General features: G+C 43.8%; 1 protein-coding gene across 2 annotated transcripts; it reads left to right on the top strand.

Annotated features, from left to right (window-relative positions):
* Nucleotides 1-428: 428 nt before the first annotated feature.
* On the top strand, nucleotides 429-18,352 carry PASK (PAS domain containing serine/threonine kinase). 2 transcript variants are annotated; one of them, XM_010716513.4, is made up of 17 exons: nucleotides 429-797; nucleotides 2,864-3,096; nucleotides 4,045-4,215; nucleotides 5,464-5,604; nucleotides 6,105-6,239; nucleotides 6,868-7,161; nucleotides 7,518-7,680; nucleotides 8,614-8,788; nucleotides 9,964-11,258; nucleotides 11,867-12,048; nucleotides 12,743-12,910; nucleotides 13,664-13,789; nucleotides 14,325-14,459; nucleotides 15,366-15,565; nucleotides 16,105-16,238; nucleotides 17,183-17,329; nucleotides 17,519-18,352. In XM_010716513.4, exons 1-17 carry the CDS (start codon nucleotides 644-646, stop codon nucleotides 17,728-17,730), a joined length of 4,065 nt encoding a protein of 1,354 aa, XP_010714815.2. In that variant the 5' UTR covers nucleotides 429-643; the 3' UTR covers nucleotides 17,731-18,352. The 2 variants fall into 2 exon arrangements, with proteins under 2 accessions (XP_010714815.2, XP_010714816.2); XM_010716514.4 differs by lacking the exon at nucleotides 6,868-7,161 and having other exon boundaries at nucleotides 434-797.
* Nucleotides 18,353-18,607: the final 255 nt, after the last annotated feature.

The raw sequence follows: 18,607 nt of genomic DNA, 5'->3' as shown, positions 1-18,607 counted from the left end.
CTGGTGCGCGGGCAGGGCCGTGCCCTACAGCATTCTGGGAATTGTAGTGCGCCGCTGGCGGGAAGGAGGCCGTGCAAGCGCTGGGGCTGCTCCCTCGCAGCGGCGCCTCGGGCCCGGCGGTCCGCTCGCAAATACCTCCGTGGTTTGCCCCAGCTTTACGGTCTGGTAGCGCGGCACCAACACTTGTGCGGGAAGCGTTCGGACCCTCGTACCCTTTCAGCTCTGGAAAGCGAGGATACGGGGCAGGGCGCCCAGCACGCGGCTGTGGGTAGGAACGGGGAGGTGAGGGAGCCCCGCGTTGCTGAACGTTGGATCGGCTTGGGCCCATCCCGCCCACCATCCACGCCGGCCTGAGCGTTCCTAGCAACGGCCGCGGGCAGGGGGGCCGGCGCCGCGTTCGAACGGCCCGCCACCGCGCCGCGGTCGCCCATTGGCTGACGGCCGTGTCGCTCCGCCACCGCCTTCGCTTATTGGGCAGCGGGACGGCCACATCCCGCCCTCGGCAGCTTGAGGCGAGCGCGGCGAGGCGCGGACCGGGCCGTGCTGTGCTGGGAGCCGGCCGTCGTGCGTTAGGAGTGGTGGGGCTCGGCTGGGCCGTGCTTCTGTTAGCGGAGCTCTCCGCTGCTCCCGGCCGTGCGTGGGGATGGCCGGCAGCGTGCGCGGCCGCTCTGCGGGCAACCTCCCGGGCCTCGGCCCGCCGAGCGATTCGGAGCAGCTTAGCAGGTCCTACCCGTGGGCCGGTGGCGGCAGGAGGAGCCGGCTGACTGGGCTGTGCCGGCGGGGAGTCTCGCTGTCCGGTGAGCGCTGCGTTCGCGGGCTGTCAGAGGCAGCGACGGGTGCCCTTACGGGCCTTCCTCCTTCCCTCACACTGGCAGCAGTAGCAGAAGCACAGAGATGGGCTGGCAGCCGGCTGAACGTGAGCCGGCTGTGTGCCCAGCTGGCCGAGGAGGACGAGGGCAGCCTGGCTTGTGTCAGCAATAGTGCGGCCAACAGGAGCAGGAGGTGACCGTGCACTGTATTCAGCTCTGGTGAGGCCGTATCTCCTGTGCTGCGTTCAGTGCTGGGCTCATCGCTACGAGACAGACATTGAGGCTGGTGTGTGCCCAGAGGGCAGCGGAGCTGTGAGGGGTCTGCGGCACACAGTGTGATGGGAGCAGCTGAGGGAACTGGGATGGGTCGGTCTGGAGAAGAAGAGGCTCAGGGGAAACTCTCCTCTGCAACTCACTGAGGGGAGGCGGTGGTGAGGTGGGGGTCAGCCTCTGCTCCCAGATTAGCAGCAAATAGATGAAAGCTGATGGTCTTAAGTTGTGCCACAGGAAGTTCAGGTTGAATATTACAGAAAACTCAGAAAGAGCAGTGAGGCACTGCACAGCTGCACAGGGAGGTGAGGCAGTCACCGTCCCTAGAGGTGTTCAGAGCTGTGGAGATGTGGCGCTGAGGGATGTGGGCATGTGGGGCTGGCTGGGGTTGAACTTGGGGATCTGAGGGGGCTTTTCCAACGACTTGATGTCCTTGCGATGTCTTCTCCAGTCCTTCAGAGCAGCCCTGCAGAGAAGGACCTGGGGCTTCTGATGAGTGAAAAACTTAACATGAGCCAGCAGTGTGCTCTTGCAGCTCCGAAAGCAAATGGTATCCTGGGCACCATCAGAAGAGGGGTGGCCAGCAAGGACAGGAGGGGATTGTCCCCCTCTACTCTGCTCTTGTGAGGCCCCATCTGGAGTACTGCATCCATGTGTGGAGCCTCCAGTACAAGAAGACAGAGAGCTGTTGGAGAGGGTCCAGAGGAGGGCCACAAAGATGATCAGGGGACTGGAGCACCTCCCCTACGAAGACAGGCTGAGGGAGCTGGGCTTGTTCAGCCTGGAGAAAAGAAGGCTGCGGGGTGACCTCATTGCAGCCTACAGTACCTAAAGGGAGCCTACAAACAGGAGGGGAATCAACTTGTTGAATGGGTAGATAACAGCAGGACAAGGGGAAATGGCTTGAAGTTGAGAGAGGGAAGATTTAGGTTGGATATCAGGGGGAGATTCTTTACAGAGAGAGTGGTGAGGTGCTGGAACAGCTGCCTAGAGAGGCTGTGGATGCCCCATCCATCCCTGGAGGTGTTCAAGGCCAGCAAGGATGGGGCCCTGGGCAGCCTGGTCTAGTATTAAATGGGGAGGTTGGTGGCCCTGCATGTGGCAGGGGGGTTGGAGATTCGTGATCCTTGAGATCCCTTCCAACATGGGCCATTCTATGATAATTCTCCAGTATTTCCTCTCCCTTTCCATTGCTGCCAGTCCTTCAAAGCTACTTAGTTTGGAAGTGGAATAATGGTGTTTGTTTGGTTGCTGATTTCACTTCCCATGGGAGCATTTATTACAGTCAGAACTTCTGGAAGTTTTAGTATAATCACTTGCCATTGTGTAACATAAAGCGTTGGTGTGGGCTCTGGTATTTCAGTGTCACGTCTTGTGAATAGTTAATTAACTGGCTTCTGACTAACTGCAATTATACTTAATAATAGTTCCAATTTTAACTTGAGATAATTCAAAACCTTTTAAACTCTCGTGACTTAAGCAGAAGAAAAGCTTGAATCGCCTGGTTGAATTATTTGCATGCTGACAGTTTTTTTTTTTCTAGCCTACAGATGGAGTTTAATTATTCCAATGGCTGTGACTAAAAAATGTTTATTATTATAATTGTTTCTGTTGTCTTTAGTTTCATCAGTTTTATTTTCTTGTATTTTCTTAAAAAAGTATAGAAGCATATATTTTGGGATGTAATTACTTGACAATCAGACAACTGATTTTTCATTAATTTCCCCAGTGCTCCTGTAGTAAACTACTATAACAACACAGCTGATTTTTTTTTGTTCTCACAGGGGAGAAATGGAGCTCTTACTGCTTCTCTTCGCTGGCAGCTCATAATGTTTGTGCCAGCAAAATTGGGAACTCTTGGGCTCAGCGGGACTCTTGCTCTCTTTCCATTTCTGTTGGAAGTTCTTCTTGCTCCTTTGTGCATGCCCCTGCCCTGGAGGAATCCAGCCAGCGCTTCCTGACTGCTGCCCGCAATCCAAACCAGGCCATCTTCACTGTGGATGTCACCACAACGGAGGTATTTGCTGCTGTGACTGCTAAGCTATGGCCCTCCTAACTGATGCAGGCTGGGTGATGTCACATAGGCTACAATACCTGTTATTCTTGCTTGTATCTGCAGGTAATTAGAGTGTCCTGAAGGTGTTTTATAGTCTGCTTAGTAATTTTCTGAAGACTGGCAATGCATGTATTTTTATGGCATGTTATAGTTAGTAAAATATACGTAACCAATTGGAAGAACTGTTATCTTAAGTCTTTTATTTCAAATGGAAAAAGAGGCTAAAGAAGAATGCAGCTACAATGTAGCATAAGGGAAGAAAGGAAAAGCTGACTGTGCTTCAGGCATTTTGTCTGGAAAGTAGCAGCCCAGGGATAAACTTATGGTGGCATGACATCTCTATCGCCCCGCTTACCGTGCTTTTTGCACTGGGGGAGAGAGATTTTTCTGTTTCTGTCCTAACAGAGACCTGAGGATAAAACGAAAGGCTAACAGCTGTAGAGAGCTGTGCCATTTTTAGCTGACAGTTTGAGTTTTCCCATCCTAAAGACACTTAATCCTAACTTGGCCTTTAACAGAGGCTTAAGCATGGCAATGATTTGTGTGATTGTTGCATGCCTTCAGGAGTGGATAAAATTCTATGGCCTGCCTCAGCTTTGCTTGCAAGTACAACTTTGTAACTTTGCCTCATAATTCACAAGGGTGGAGGAGATAGGTAGTTAAAAATGAGCAGGAAACCTGAAAGGAAAGCCACCTTTCAAACACTCTTCACCAAGAAAACACTCGGGCAACGGATGTCTTAGAATAAGAAGCTGAAGTGAATTGTTTTCAAAGACTTCAGTTTAAGAGGACTGCTGTATTTCCACTGAAAGGAAATGTCATTATAAGATATTAAAGTAACAACCTAAAGAGAAGATCTATAAACAAAACTTTCAGCTTTTATTCTTTGTTTCCTTTCTTCTTTTCTAGATTCTAGTGGCTAATGACAAAGCTTGCAGGCTGCTTGGGTGCAGCAGTCAGGAACTCATTGGTCAAAAGCTTTCCCATTTCATATCCAAATGCAACCAAGAGACACGAGAAGCTGTGGATGATGAATATTTAGAAACTGATGAATGTTCATCAATGGTTTCAGGAACTGTGGTATGTGAAGTGTTTGAGCAAATATCCCTCTCTGTATATAATATTTGTGGGGCTTAGGGTGACTTTTGGTTTTCTTGGCAGCTTGAGTATAATTTCCTGGTAACTTAGTGGGCATTCAGTAATTAAGTCATTTGTCAGGCTGTTTTGTTTAAAAGTTTGCAGATGTGGTTATTTAAAGGGTACAAGGTGCTTTGGAAGGCACGTACATGAGCTTTCCAGCTGCTAACATACATAGTCATGATGACTTGACCAAATCAGATCTTCAAGGACATTCGATCTTAAAAATAAATAAATAAATACAAAGAAATCAATATAAATTGCTTAACATGGAAAACATTATTATGGAAAAGTTCCCAATTGGCTGGTCTTTAAAATGACCTTAAGGGGCACTGTGCATGTTATAAAGTTACACATCCACCAAGCACTGTGATGTGTCTGACAGAACACCCCAGTTGGTGCAAATGAGTGGAATTAATGTTCCTCCTACAGTGTGGTTAGTTATGAGAAAGCTGTGAGAAGTCTCAGTGTTTTCTTTGGCTGCTGTTGTGAAATGAGCAGAACCTCAGAGCTTGATCTTCCTGCATCATCAATTAAGTCTGGAGGAAAAAAAATATATATATATATCTTAAGCCTGGTTAGATAAATCCAGGATTAAAATTAAATGTCTGATGAAAACCCTAACCTTAAAGTGCAGCTGTTCCCAGTGCTTCATAGGCTGCCATGGAGGTTACTGTGGAATTCATAAACCCATTCTGTCAAGATCTCCTAAAAAAGATAAAAGACTTAATATGAACACTGCAGGTTATAAGATAAGTAAACATTTTCTGATTGGAGAAGAATCTGCTCCATAAGAAATTAAGCTTCTGCTTTTGTGGCTGAAAGTAAGAACTGCATTACTAATGTGGAGTATTTGCTAGCATCGTGGGGCATCTCTTATGAAAGGCATCTCTGAAAAGCTCTTTTCATTGAAAATAAGGTATTAGATTGACATGTTTATTATGCTGATTGAAATCCTTTGAGTCTTCATGAGGCTGGGAGAAAAACAAAAGCACCAACAGTGAATTAATTGCAATCCTTATCAATTCTGCATTAGAGGTGTTTCTCCCAATAGAAACAAATAAGCTGTCAATAAACAAGTTTTTTCTAACAGTGAGGGACAGACGTCTTGGCTCAATATCTTCCTCTTGTTGAAAATCTTGCCAAGTAACCACAGTCTTAGTGAATTTTAACTCTAAATCCTGTGGAAAGGTGGATGTTATCAACCATCTCAAAGAGAAGATCCCCGTCTCGGTGTGGCTGAGGCGAATAAGAATCAAGGACAACCAGCGCTGCGTGGTTCTGCTGGAGCCAGTGGAAAGACTTTCAGCTTTTGTTTCCTTCAGAGCTGACGTGAGTGTTTTTCTAATGATCAAATGAGACAGCAGTTTCTGACAGTTCGTGTGCAAATGTGGCTAAAAACTGGTGGACACATCACTACTTGTGAACACAAAACGTGTGCGTAGCACTGCTAGAACTTGGCATTGTATGGGCAGGATCTGTGCACACTTTTCCCAGGAGGCTCACCTTGACATTAACGAGTCAAAATACCCAAAGTGGTGGTGGTTTGGCAGGGCATTCTTACTGACCACAGGGGTGTCCTTGTAAGGGGATCTCCTTGCTGAGGGGGCTTTCTATGAGGAGTCCTGGCCTTCCCTGCTCTCTCCCTGTGACGTGCTAATGTTAGAGCATTGCATTATGCCTTGCCTGCTCTTACTGAGTTAGTTGTATTCCTGAAGAGACAACCGAATGAGGCCTGCTGTTTGATGAGATGCTTGCAGAAACTGTTAAAGGATTGAGTGGACTGTGGTTAAATGCTAAATTAAAACAATACTGTAAATTTTCTCATCAAGGGAGGCATTACATCGTGTGACCTTCTTTTTGCCCATCTCCATGGCTACCCAACGTTGGAAGAAGTAGTTGGACTCCACATAAAGGACCTGATTCCTGCTGTGCAGATCCCTCTCCTAGGCAAAAAAATCCCAAAGGTATAGCATAAGTGCCAACCACTTTCTTCCCTATCCTTTCCTTTTGGGTTGCAGGTGCACAGTGGTTTCCATCCTTATGTAACAGATGAAAGCCTTTTTGGAGAGAAGCACAAGTTCTGTGAAAAAGGGTATGAATGCTTATTTATGGAGCTGCCAACAGGGTATTTTTGAATTAGGAATGAGTCCAGTCCCTGATCTGTCACTGTGGAGTCTATCTCTGAGAAAGATGTCTGCAATCCATCAGAAGCCTGGCTTTTTTAAGAGAACATGCTATCTGAGTCAGCTCCCTAATATTCCTGTGAGTTCTTAAGCCAATTTCAAACGTGTCTGTCTGAGGAGTAAGAACCTGAAGAATATCCAGGTCTTGCAAATGCCATGAAAACAGGCAGCTAGGTAATTGAAAGAGGCCTTAGTAATGCCTCATCTGCTGACAAGCTGCAGCATGGACTTTCCTGCTCTTTGCTATCGGGATATTTATGCAGGAGTTCATCTCTGGTTTTCTAAGGATGTGGAACCCTGACTTGTCCATTTTTATATTTACTGAATCTGTTTGCTTTTCTTTTCCTGCTCCTTTTTCCTGAGAACACTGAATTAATTAGGGTTTTCTTTTTTTTCCTCTCTAATCTAGAACCTCAAGGTTCAGAGAGCTGTAGGTCGATCCAGAGAGGGTAATGTGTTTCCTCTTACTTTAAAACTACAAGTTAGCCTTCTGGAGGAGGACCGAGTGACAGCACAGAACAATGGTGTTCTACAGACAGAAAGAGAAATCTCTTTCCCAGACTATCATTACACTGCTGCAGTTGAAGTTTTCTCTACCATCAGTGGCCTTATTACTGTACAGTCAGATGGAACCATCCAGTGCATCAAGGATAGTTTTGCTTTAACACTGTTTGGCTATGAGAAGAAAGAACTGTTGGGGAAGGTAAGATAGGAATATCAGTGCCCCTCTGCCCAAATAAGTGCTATGTCTGGCAGCGTATCCATTAGAGTCTTATGGTCTTCTTTTGTACTCATTTCTGTCTGTCACAAAGCTGCATGCATGTGTCGAACAAGGAACGTGTGGGATGGTACAGAAATTATCTTGCTGTATTGAAGTCTTGTAGCATTGAGGAGCTGGCTGGAGCCCAAAGCAATCTGCATAGTGACACATTCTCCACCAGTGATGTGGACTGTGTTTGCATGGCTGTCCATAAGAATCAGGCCTACAGTTACTGCTAGCATTTGCCCCCAGTCTGTGAGAGCCTCCTTAGCTTTATAAGGTTTCATTCTGTGTTTTAGAACATAACATTCCTGATCCCTGGTTTCTATAACAACATGGAGAGAAGCAATGACTGCTCCTTGCCATTACCTCCTCTTGATGACTCCCTGGGGACAGACAGTGAGTGCTTCTTTGAGGATGTTTCTGCCTGCCATATGACTGGTTCTGGTTGCCGTAGCAAAGGTAAAATTAGTAGAGGAGAGAGATTTTTCCTTTAAAAATAGGAACGTGCTTTGTAAAAACAAAGTACTTCTGTGCACTTCTTAAACTGGATTTCTGCCATAACCCAAGGTGAACAGAATTGTTCACGTAAGCTTTTGTTTCTCTCTCTGTTGCTAAGAAGATGAAACTGAATATCCAAGGCAGAAATTATTCTGTTAACAGAGAATGCTTTGTATGTACTGAATGTTTCTGTCTCTTCTTTTTTTCCTGCTTTCTTTTTTCCCATCTTTTCCTAAAAATGCAACTGCTATTGGAACAAAAAAGAGTTAATAGACAGTGTGCAGTTTAAGTAATTCTTTGGTGAAGGGATGCTTCTAATCTGGAAGTAATTTTTTTTTTGGCTGAGGAGACTATTTTGACACTCAGCCTTTACTAAATGGTGTGATTGTTCTAGATTCTAATCCAGATTTGTTCTTCATTACCTTCTTCTGCAGCAACAGCACCTGGTTTACTTTGTCTTCTAAGTGACTGTTTTCCTCTTTTGACCTCTTGTCACTGAGGAAGGAAGTTCTTACGTTATTCTTTCACTTACACATGCTTGGGCTATTCCTTTTTTGTCCTGCAACTTCAGGGAGTTATAAACATTTTCATTTTAAATGTTGGAATTGGGAAGCATATGTGTGTCTAAGGCCTTTTTTTCTTTTTCTTCTTTAATATCTGTCCAGGGAAGGTGAATTCAGCAGCCTTAAAGCATCTAGGTTCCTGGATATGATGATTTCTCAGGCCAAACTTGACTAAAATGCTCGACTGCCTTACCTTAATCAACTCTTCTATACTTAATTCCTTGTGGACCTGTGCAGTTTAAAGTTTGTTTTTCTTTTCAAATCACTGTAGATATTGAAGCATAAAAATAAGAGGCTAAATTGGTATGGTTTTAATTCTTGTTTGCTACAGGTGACAACTTTGTTTCTGCATCTTCGGCCAACCTGCTGTCAAGAGATGAAGAGCAGAAATTGGCAAGAAGACACAGAGAAGACAGGTTGCTATGTGGTGAGACTAAGCAGAAGAATGGGAGCAGTCTCTTATCTACTCCCTCATCTCCTGAAGTGGCAGCCATACTTTCAAATCGGTAGGCATTTTATGGACCATAATCTCACTTTGAAAAAAGCAAGAACTGGAGTGATAATCACAAGCAAAAACTGTTGTTTTTTGTTTGTTTGTTTTTCACGTCTCTGATATTGGTGGAGATGTGTAACAAAAGTCTTCTGCATTTGGATCTCTGAGATTCTGAGAGCTGTTTGCAAGGCAGCTTACCTTAGATTTTCATTGAGATCTGCATGTTGTATTGATAAAGTTTTGGGATTCACCCCCTACTGGGTACCAAGTGTTTCATCACAGGCCATGGAAGGTAATTACACCCTATCTTGCAAGATATGAAACAGTGGATGGTTATTTCCTTCCATGGTATCCACTAACTGGTGTTGCGCTGAGGCCAGGTAACCTGGAATGGGATCTAAACTTTATTCCTTCTGGAGGTCAATGTAACTGTCAGGCTACCCATTGAAGCATGATACTGTGTTACTAGAGTGCAGACATCTTTCTAGGCCTCTTTCCTTTGACAGTGTTAGAAATTCTGCACGAGGCTCTGTGTGATGCAAAGTTTTGCTTCAGGGAAGTTTTAAACCTTCCACATTAACAATTCCAACTCTCAGAAGTTATTTGTTGCCTTTTTAATGTACGTTTAATGTAATGTTACAGCACAATTCTTGCCTTTTTTTAAAACAGACTGATAATCTGATAGCTTCCTTGTGCTGTCCTTTATATCTCTGTATCACGGATGGGTTATAATTGCTTTACTACATGGGTTGTTTCTCTATTCTGCATCTTTGCTGATTGAACTACTTATAAAATACTTTGTGCCATGGGCTTCAGTGAACCATGGTTAAAATGACTGGAAACACCACAGGGATCTTCTGTCTTCAGGACTTGAAGTGTGCAGCCACGTGCTGGCTTTTTGTTTTGACTTAAGAAATACATTTAGAAATCAATCTAGACAAGGAATTAATCCATAAGTAAAGACTGTTGTTCAAGTGTACCTATTCTAATTTGGTGGAAATGGGATTTGTTATCATTTTGAATGCTTCCATCAAGAGCTTTTTGCCTTTTTCTTTTAAATTAAAAATATTTTTAAAAAATGGGACAGCTTTAAGTAATAGACGTGTTCATGGAAGAGTGGGTAGGATGTAAGTGACTGTTTTATCCTTTTGTCATCATGATGTCACTAATAACTTGGAATCCTTGCAGTGGAGACAGCATTGTGGCTGATGAGCTGCCAGCCCACTGTGCAGAGCCTTCTCCTGAAACCCAGCCTGACAGAATCAGAGCACTGGAACACTGCAGGGTGGTGGAAAATGGAAGATCATGTTATCCTCCAGAAATGCACCCTGCATGGGTATCTCCTTCGTCATCTGCTTCAGAGCAGTTGGGTTTAAATCAGAACTTAAAGACACCATTAAGAAGTAGCCATAGTGCAGCATCTGGTACCTCTGAGACTGGGAATGCCAGCGAGAGCAGCTTCTTGCTTAATCAATTACACGTTCATCATCAAGACCCAAAAGAATTAAATTGTCAGCAGGTCTCTATGTTGCTGTATGAAATGCTGAAGGATCAGCCCTCCACCAGTGCTCAAGGACAATCTTCTTCAGCAAACGTTGCCTGCTTCACTATTTTTTCTAGCCCAGTAGATGAGCTAGATACTGCATCCAGAGGACTGAGTAAGCAACTTTCTTGTCTTCCTTGTAACTCATCTGGAACACCGAAAATGAATGAACCACCACCTGGGACAACACTAAGCTGCACGCAAGATTTTCAAAGTCATGTGGCTAGAGGACAGTTGGCAAAAACTAGCTTCATGTGTGATGGAAAGCATTCCAGTCTTGAGCACAGTGTTGCTGAAAGCAGCTTGCTAAAAGATGCAAATTTCATTGCAAATGGAAGAAATAGTATCCACGATGGTGGCTCAGGAAATACAATGGGTTGCACTGGTTCTGCACTGGGAGCTGCCCCAACCTTCAGAACTGTGAGACAAACTGATGCTGAGCTGAACTATATTTGCTCTGATCTCGAGGAACTGGATCTGAATATTGGTGTCACAGGGAACTCTGGCAACTGTTTAGGTTCTACTTCTGATTTTGTAGGAGGGTTCTTTTCTAATACAGTGAACTCAGCTGCAGGCAATATGTCAACTCAGAGTGGTGCTTCTTCAGCTGAGTTAAATGGTGTTGCCATAAAAGATGGTTCTGGGTATCTGCCTTCACGACAGCATTTGGAAAACCCTGAGCAATCCTTAGAAGTATTTATTGAGAAGCCTAAAACTCTTACAGAGACTGTGGGGGATAATGTCAACAGAAACATATTGAAAAGTAAAGGAAATCCTGAAGAAGACTGTCAGTTGCATGGGCAGGAAAACATGGAAATAAAAGCAACATCTACCCCTGTGAAACAAGAAGGAAGACCAAATCATGCAGCTCCTTTCAGTGCAGAGATTCTGGAAGGCAGCTACAGTGGGAACTGCAGTCACAAAGATGGTTCACAACTAAGTAAGTTGCACCTGTCTCTCCTCTTCCCAGAACTCTCGCTCTATCTTCCTCCCACATCTCTGCAGAAAGCAACCACTTTTGGCTTACAGGCTTGCAGTGAAGAAGGAAGTAAGCTGTAGCATCTAAAAAGAAGTCTAGTATTTAAGTCTGTGCAGAGAGCATTGGAATAGCAGTGATTGCTAAGAAATTCAGATGGATTGAACTGTCAGAAATAATCTCAAACACTGATAACTGATTTTGAACAGAAAATCCAAACTGCTTTGGAAATATATATAAAATGGAACGTGCTTCACTCACTCATTCAGCAGGACTTAGTGCGTGTATGAAATCCCAATTTTTATGTCATTTTGAATAACAATAAGAAATGAACAGTCCCAATTGGACACTGACAAAAACTTCTGCTAAAGACAGGTGGGATGCTGTGAAGGTAACCCCGATGTATCTGTAGAGTAGCTGTGCTTTTGTCCCTGATGATTCCTTCCTAAGCAGGTGTTCTCCCAAAAGTAATGAAGAAAATGGAGAAATTCACATAAGAACTCAGGATTTCATCCTAAGCTTCTTGTGGTCTCCTTTGATGCTAACTTTTGATTTCTGACTTGTTTCTACAGGCATACTCTTCGAAGTAAAACGTGTGGAGCTGCAGGATCCTACTGTGCTTTTCTGTGTCTGGGTAGTGAAAGACCTTCTGCAGAGCCAGAAAGAAGCAGCAGCAAAGACTCAGCTTTTGCTGTCCAGTCTAGCAAGCTCGACCCAGTCTGTTCTAGATCTTTCCACACACAGTCTTGGAGAAGTAAGAAACTTGGCCAATTTCATAACATTGAGCTAAGCTGAAGTTGAAAAGTTGCTCAAATATCATGAGGGCAGGATGGTGGTATTGCTTTTCCTGGTTTTCCTCTTTCTACATCAAAAGAAATGTGTCATTACTGTAAAAACAACACATTTTGCAACACTTCTGGTCAGTGTGTATTTGGCTTAGCATAGTTATCTTTCTAGCCTGAATAGTAACAGCACCTGACTTCTACATTTATTTTCAGGCTGGTTTAAGTACATCTACAATAGATGTTTACATCAGCGTGGTGAGATTAACTTTAAAATCAGTGTGATCCTGCAGGAGTTGGTAGGAAGGCTTTTGTGGTATTTCCTTACTGTAGATTTTATTGGGATATTAAGAGGATGTGCTTTGAATTTGTTCTCTCTTGGTATCTGCTAAGAGAGCAATCTATAGAACTAAACTGCTGCCTTATCAGAAAGTCAGGTAAACACTGGTAACGCAGTGTCTTTTATATAGGTATGTGGTTTGTGTAGAGGTTACTGAGGCAAATACAAATTACCAAATGTATAGATAGAGCTTGAAGCTCTACCTTTTACTTCTTTCAATTTAGGTATTTTGTTTCCTGTCAGTATTTACTTCGTTTGGCAAATGTTGCTCTGTGGCTTGCTCAGTTCATTTTCTTGCTAATGTTTTTTTTTTTATCTGTACCCAGGCCATTAAATCATCTTCGCTCTCTGAGAATTCCCGAAGAGCTGAAGAGCTTGAAAGATTAAGGGCCTGTGAGGGAGAGTATACCAAACATTATCACGCTCTCAGCCTCATTGGCAAAGGATCTTTTGGCTTTGTCTGGACTGCCAGGAGCAAGACAAATCATCAGGAGGTTAAATATTTCTTTAAAATATTGAAATGTAATTATTTAGAATCTAAACAGAAATGTTAGTGTCCACATAATGTCAGCACTATGCTTTCAGAAGCTGCTATTTGGTAGTTCAGGGCTTTGCTTTGTTTTGAATGCAAATGTGGATCACTAACCTTCTGAAGGCAGAAGTGTTTGCATTGATATAATGTTCACAATGATGTATATTATCCAAGGCAGCAGGTACAGAGTGAGACTGGCCATGTAGCCCTTTTAACCCCTTGAAAGAGCTTTACTTCAGGCTTAACAGGCTTACAAGTTTTAACCTAACCTAACCTTACTGAAGAGAATAACAAACTCTGAAGTTTAGCATGTTGCAGCTCAAGCATGTGGTTACTTTATTGTGCAATAGGCATGTTGAAGTTGTGGGGTCCTCTATCAGCAGAAGTATTTTGGGTGCTGAGAAGCAAACTCTGGTGTTTCTCTGTGTGAATGTAAGTGCTTGTTTTTTTTCCCTCTGTGCCAGAGCTCGCCCCTGCTGTGATTGATAAGAGAGCTGGCCTCTAAGAGCCTTTGGAGTTCAATTTTATTAGTAGTCATCTGGCATCTAGGACTAAATTAGTTTAAAGATGTTTATAGATGCTATAAACAAAGCATACTGAGTTACTTCTGTCCTTACAGTTATATGATTCACCAACATTTTTCTTGGAAATTAACTTACTGAACACTTAAAGTTCTGCTCTTGCAAGCAATACTGAAATGCTGTTGTCTGTGCAGGCTGTTGTGAAGTTCATCTGGAAGGAGAGGGTGCTTGAGGACTGCTGGGTAGATGATCCCGATGTGGGGCGAGTTACTCAAGAAATAGCAATCCTGTTGAAGCTGCAGCACCCCAATATCATTAAGGTACAATAACTCAGTTTGAACTGTATCAGATGGTTCCTTCGAACCGACTTAAGGCCTTATGCTCCTCTTCAGGAGTGAAGTGTCCTGTATTAACTTCACCTTTTCAGTAAAGAACTATCATGCCCTGTTAAGGATCACTTGCTTTTAGACACATTACCACAAGCAATCCATGTAAACGCAGACCTGAAGGTGTGAATCTAACAGACAAAAGTCTGTTATCTCTAGATGCATGTCTAGGGTGTGGACATACGATGTCACAACAGAACACTCACTAGTTCAGTAAATGATCTGGGTGTATCTTGACTTCTATTGTTAGTTTTTTTCAGAAAGAGAATTCCTCTGATTTTTTTTTTCTAGTTCTACCCTCTTTTCAATGGACACTTATGCTCAGTGCAATGAGACTTATAAATGAGTTATGATGCACTTTGCTTAAATCTACAATGGGAAGTTAGTGTTTGTTTAACTCAATAATTACAAAGGGAATTTGGAGGTGAAGCACAAACAAATAACAGACTTTTTTTTTTTTTTTTATTAGGTGCTGGATGTGTTTGAAAATGAACGTTTCTTCCAGCTGGTGATGGAGAAGCACGGATCTGGTCTGGATCTCTTTACATTCATTGATAATCAGCCTGATTTGGATGAGCCATTAGCAAGCTATCTATTCAGACAGGTGAGAGCTGGGAATATACAGTTGCTACTTGCAGGGAAGAGATGGTTAGGGTAAGAACCAGGATCCTATTTCTCTCATAAACCACAGTCATGCTCTATACCCCTCACCTGGGATGCTGATGGAAGACAGTGGTTTAGTGCTGCACCTTCTTTGGCTACTGTGCAGTGTGCTCTCACAAATTGCACTCTGTTTCCTTTAGGCTTCTGGCTGATAAGCCTCATTCCTATACCACCCCTGAGTTTATTGGGGTTTATATAGTTTGTTACCTCAGACTTGTATGCTCTTTCTCTGCTGAAGGAGTTTTGCATTATGATTAGAAGCTTTATTCTCTCAACTCTGCTTTTGTCATTCAGATATATGTTGTGGTATGGATCACGATTGTCTCCAAGGTGATATAATTCTGATGCTGTTCTTAATTATAGCACTGTTTCATGAGTCGTGCAGCAAGAAGAATGGAATTTAAGAGTAAGGATATTATTTATACCAATCTTCACTCCTAAGTGCTTTGTCATCCTGCAGTATTAAAGGCATACAGTGTTATCCTTTCAGTGAAAGGAAAGGACCATCCAAAGGAAGCTGGGATAAAAATAAAGTAACCAGCAGGACTGTAACAATAAGCTCTGATGTTTCTAACCAAAGCACTTGGTGACTGTAGCACGCTGTCTTCCTGCACATCTGTGAGAGGAAGGCAAGCTTTTCAAAGTCTCTCCCAAGAGCATTCCAACACCCACTGCAGCAGTGCTGACAGGCGGCCCTGAGTTTGTGTGCACTTACCAAAATTAGGATCTGTGTCTTTATGCAGTGTCAAAGCAACCTAAGATGTGGCTGTGGTAACTCTGATGCCATTTATGTTCTTTGGAAGGACATCTGTCTGAACCAACACACAGTTCTCTGCTCCTCTTTCAGCTTGTGTCAGCTGTTGGGTACCTCCACTGTAGAAACATCCTTCACAGAGATATCAAGGATGAAAACATTGTCATTGCTGAAGATTTCACAATTAAACTGGTGGACTTTGGTTCTGCTGCCTACCTGCAACCTGGCAAACTGTTTTACACCTTCTGTGGGACAATCGAATACTGCTCACCAGAAGTGCTGTCTGGCAAACCGTATGTCACCCTATGAAAAATCGTTTTGCTGTAAATCACATCCCCAAAAAACCAACCCTGTGTGTGCAGGGCTGGCTGGAAGCAGGGAGGGTGCCTAATCACAGGAAACAGAAGTGAGATTTAGGGCACTACAGTGACAGAAATTATTTGCAGAGGCTTAAATGCATATGAAGTTGATTTTGTTAAGCCTGTTGATGGACTTTCTTGTTCTGGTCAGGTGTTTCATGCACAGCCTCGTACATTAGTTTACACTGATGTCTTTCCAATGACAGAGCTGAGTTCAAAAACAAGCCTCCAGTTGTCATTTCCAGCCTGGATGAGTTGTGCTGTGGCTTGGTGTCTTTCCCTTGTCTCTCACAGTATGCATGTCAGCTTCCTAACTTCTTCATGCCTGTCTCTCAACCAAAAGCTGCTCTTTTAGAGAGTTTGTATAAAGTTTTGTTTAAATATTTAACAGTTTTAGGTTATGGTTACGTTCCCTAGCATACAACTCTGTCACTGCACTTGGAATTCATGCAAATTTGTGCACCTCTGTGTAGGTACCATGGCCCAGAGCTGGAGATGTGGTCACTTGGTGTCACCCTTTATACCCTAATATTTGCAGAGAATCCCTTCTGTGAGCTGGAAGAGGCCATGGCAGCTGTCCTGAATTTTCCTCGGCCTGTGTCAAAAGGTGACTCTTCTCCCATTTAAAGGAAACATGAGCAGAGAAAAATGGGAAAAACAGTTCCAAATGTCCTACGCAACGATTTAAAATGCTATTTTCTGAAGCAGAGAAATTCTGTTCTGCAGTTCTCCATGCCTACAATTCAGCTACTTACTGTATGTCTTATTAGTTTCAAATTCCAGTCCTCCCACTTACAAAGATGATTCAAGCTATTGCTTTGTCAAACTTCAGTGAGGTTTATGCTTGAGAAAGCCAGAACAAGGCCTGCTGGGAAGGCTGACTATAGTACATAACACTCAGTCAATAACAGACACTCATCTAACTCTAATGCAAGATTTATCTCACTTAAACCAACTGTCAAGCAATAGTGTGTCACTCTGGGGATGTTTGATGATCATCTGTTAATATGTAGTTTCTGAATGAATCGTATAGCTTGACATCACAGGAAAAATTCACTGCCCCTGCTTTGAGCTGTAGAAAACTAATTGCATGTCAGGCTATTGAAGTTTTCCTCAACAAGTTCTCTGAGATCCCAGGAGCACAATGGTTATAAGGCTTCAGCAGTGCTGCAACTGAGCAGTGAATTCCTGAAGCTTTTCCTCAGTGCACAGATGAGAATGGAGTGGCTGCAGGCTCAGCAGCCCTCAGGTGGGCTGGGCTCCAAAGCGGTGATTTAGGGCTGCCTGTGTGACACTTGTTCCTCTGTCCTCCTCTGTGTCAGAAGTGCTCTTGGTTCTTTGTTTTTACAACCTGGAAATCCCATCATCCTGGGAGCTGAGCACATGTAAGTAGTTATGAATAAAGCTGTGATGGAACAGGATGGTACAAGAGATTAGCGGGGAGGATTTGTAATTGAGATCTGCATTCTTTTGAATATAAATCATATCTTGCATTCCCGGCATGCCTAAAATACAGACTGAGCTGTTTGTCTCCCTGCTGCCTCTTTCCAGATCTCATGAATCTGATCGTGGGGCTGCTGCACCCTGCTCCAGAGCAGCGCACAACTCTAGCAATGCTGGTGGAGGATCCTTGGCTGAAGCAGCCTGTGAACCTGGGTGATTACACCTGGGAGGAGGTGTACGTCTCTGCTGGGGCAGGTGAGATGTTCTGAAGGCTTCTTCTCCCCACCAGTGGAGCAAGCAGGGAGGATTTATAAGACAAAGTTTGCCTATGGTTAGCAACTTCTTACCCAAAGGCAATTCTCTCATATCTAAACGTACTTTGAACTTGACCCATTGACCAGTGGGACCTACGGTTCACCCCTCACTGTTGATCTTTCTTTCTAGAAAGCAATGGATTGAGAAATGGTTCTGTTGAGTGCTCACACAGAGACAGACCCTCAGCTCCTCGTGTGAAGAGTGAGCCGTGCCTGAGTGCTTCCAGCTGTGTGCGTGCAGATCCCTCCTGGGAAGGAGCTGCAGCTGCGAGGTGTCAGGGCTGGAGCCTGGGGAGTCCCTGCAGCCGCTCCCTGCAGCAGCCCCTGCCTGTGCAGCGCTAACTCCCTAACTGCAGGGCGTGTGGTAACACTCAGGAAGCAACAGGAATTAATTTCAAGCACTTCTCTCTTTGTAGAAAGAGAGAAGTAGGAATTCTTGAGAAATCCTGAGAGCAATAACAGAGATTTCCTATGATGGAGCCTTGTGAGTGAACCACTTTCTGTTGTCTATTGAGGCAGCCTGACATCATGATGCCTTTTTTTTTTTTTTTTTTTCGTCTAGCCTGTGTAATGCAGGAGCTCCCACCACACTCCCTTCTGTTCTTCCCAGAATGGGTGGCTAAGCTGTATGCAGAGCTTGCAAACCCTGCTATCACAGGAGCAGATTACTCAGCAGTGTAAGTTCTGACCCTTTTAGACACTGCAGCCCAGGGTCTGCCCTTGCCTTGGCCTTGGGTTTTGCCTCACAGAGGCTGTGTCAGAAGCTTCTCTAGCTAACAGGCTTGTAATTGTTCTTTACCTAGGAAGGGATTTAAAGCTGCAAGAGATTTTTTTTTGTCTTCTTTTATTGTTCATAGCTCAGAGTATATTTTTATTGGCTGTTTTGACTTTTATATGTAGTTTTACTCTTTCTGAAAAAAAAACTTATGAATAAACACACGTACGCTTTTGTTGGTTGACTGACTGCTGGTTGGAGTTTGTGTCTGTTTTTGAGCACACAGTGGTGTGATGTGTATTTTTTTTCCCTACTTCCCCCTCCTGCCCCAGAACTGGAGCTGTTGGAAGGGACTCTGCAACCCCTCTGCTAACACAAATTCCCTGCTGTAGGTTACAGAGTCCTCTCATCCTCCCTACAATACAGCCAGGACGACCTCATTGTGGCCCTCCAGTACTTGAAGGGAGTGTAAAAACAGGAGAGGGAACAGCTGTTTGTGACAGG

Source organism: Meleagris gallopavo, chromosome 11, assembly GCF_905368555.1.
Source record: "Meleagris gallopavo chromosome 11, MGAL_WU_HG_1.1, whole genome shotgun sequence".
NCBI classification, from domain to species: domain Eukaryota; kingdom Metazoa; phylum Chordata; class Aves; order Galliformes; family Phasianidae; genus Meleagris; species Meleagris gallopavo.
This window is presented reverse-complemented; position numbering and strand designations above follow the sequence as displayed.

Bases quoted from the DNA above. Each gene is read 5' to 3' on its own strand.
- PASK (XM_010716513.4), top strand. From the start codon at position 644: ATGGCCGGCAGCGTGCGCGGCCGCTCTGCGGGCAACCTCCCGGGCCTC. The intron at 6,240-6,867 runs GTATAGCATAAG...TCTCTAATCTAG, and splicing joins TAGGCAAAAAAATCCCAAAG to AACCTCAAGGTTCAGAGAGC. The intron at 14,460-15,365 runs GTGAGAGCTGGG...CTCCTCTTTCAG, and splicing joins CAAGCTATCTATTCAGACAG to CTTGTGTCAGCTGTTGGGTA.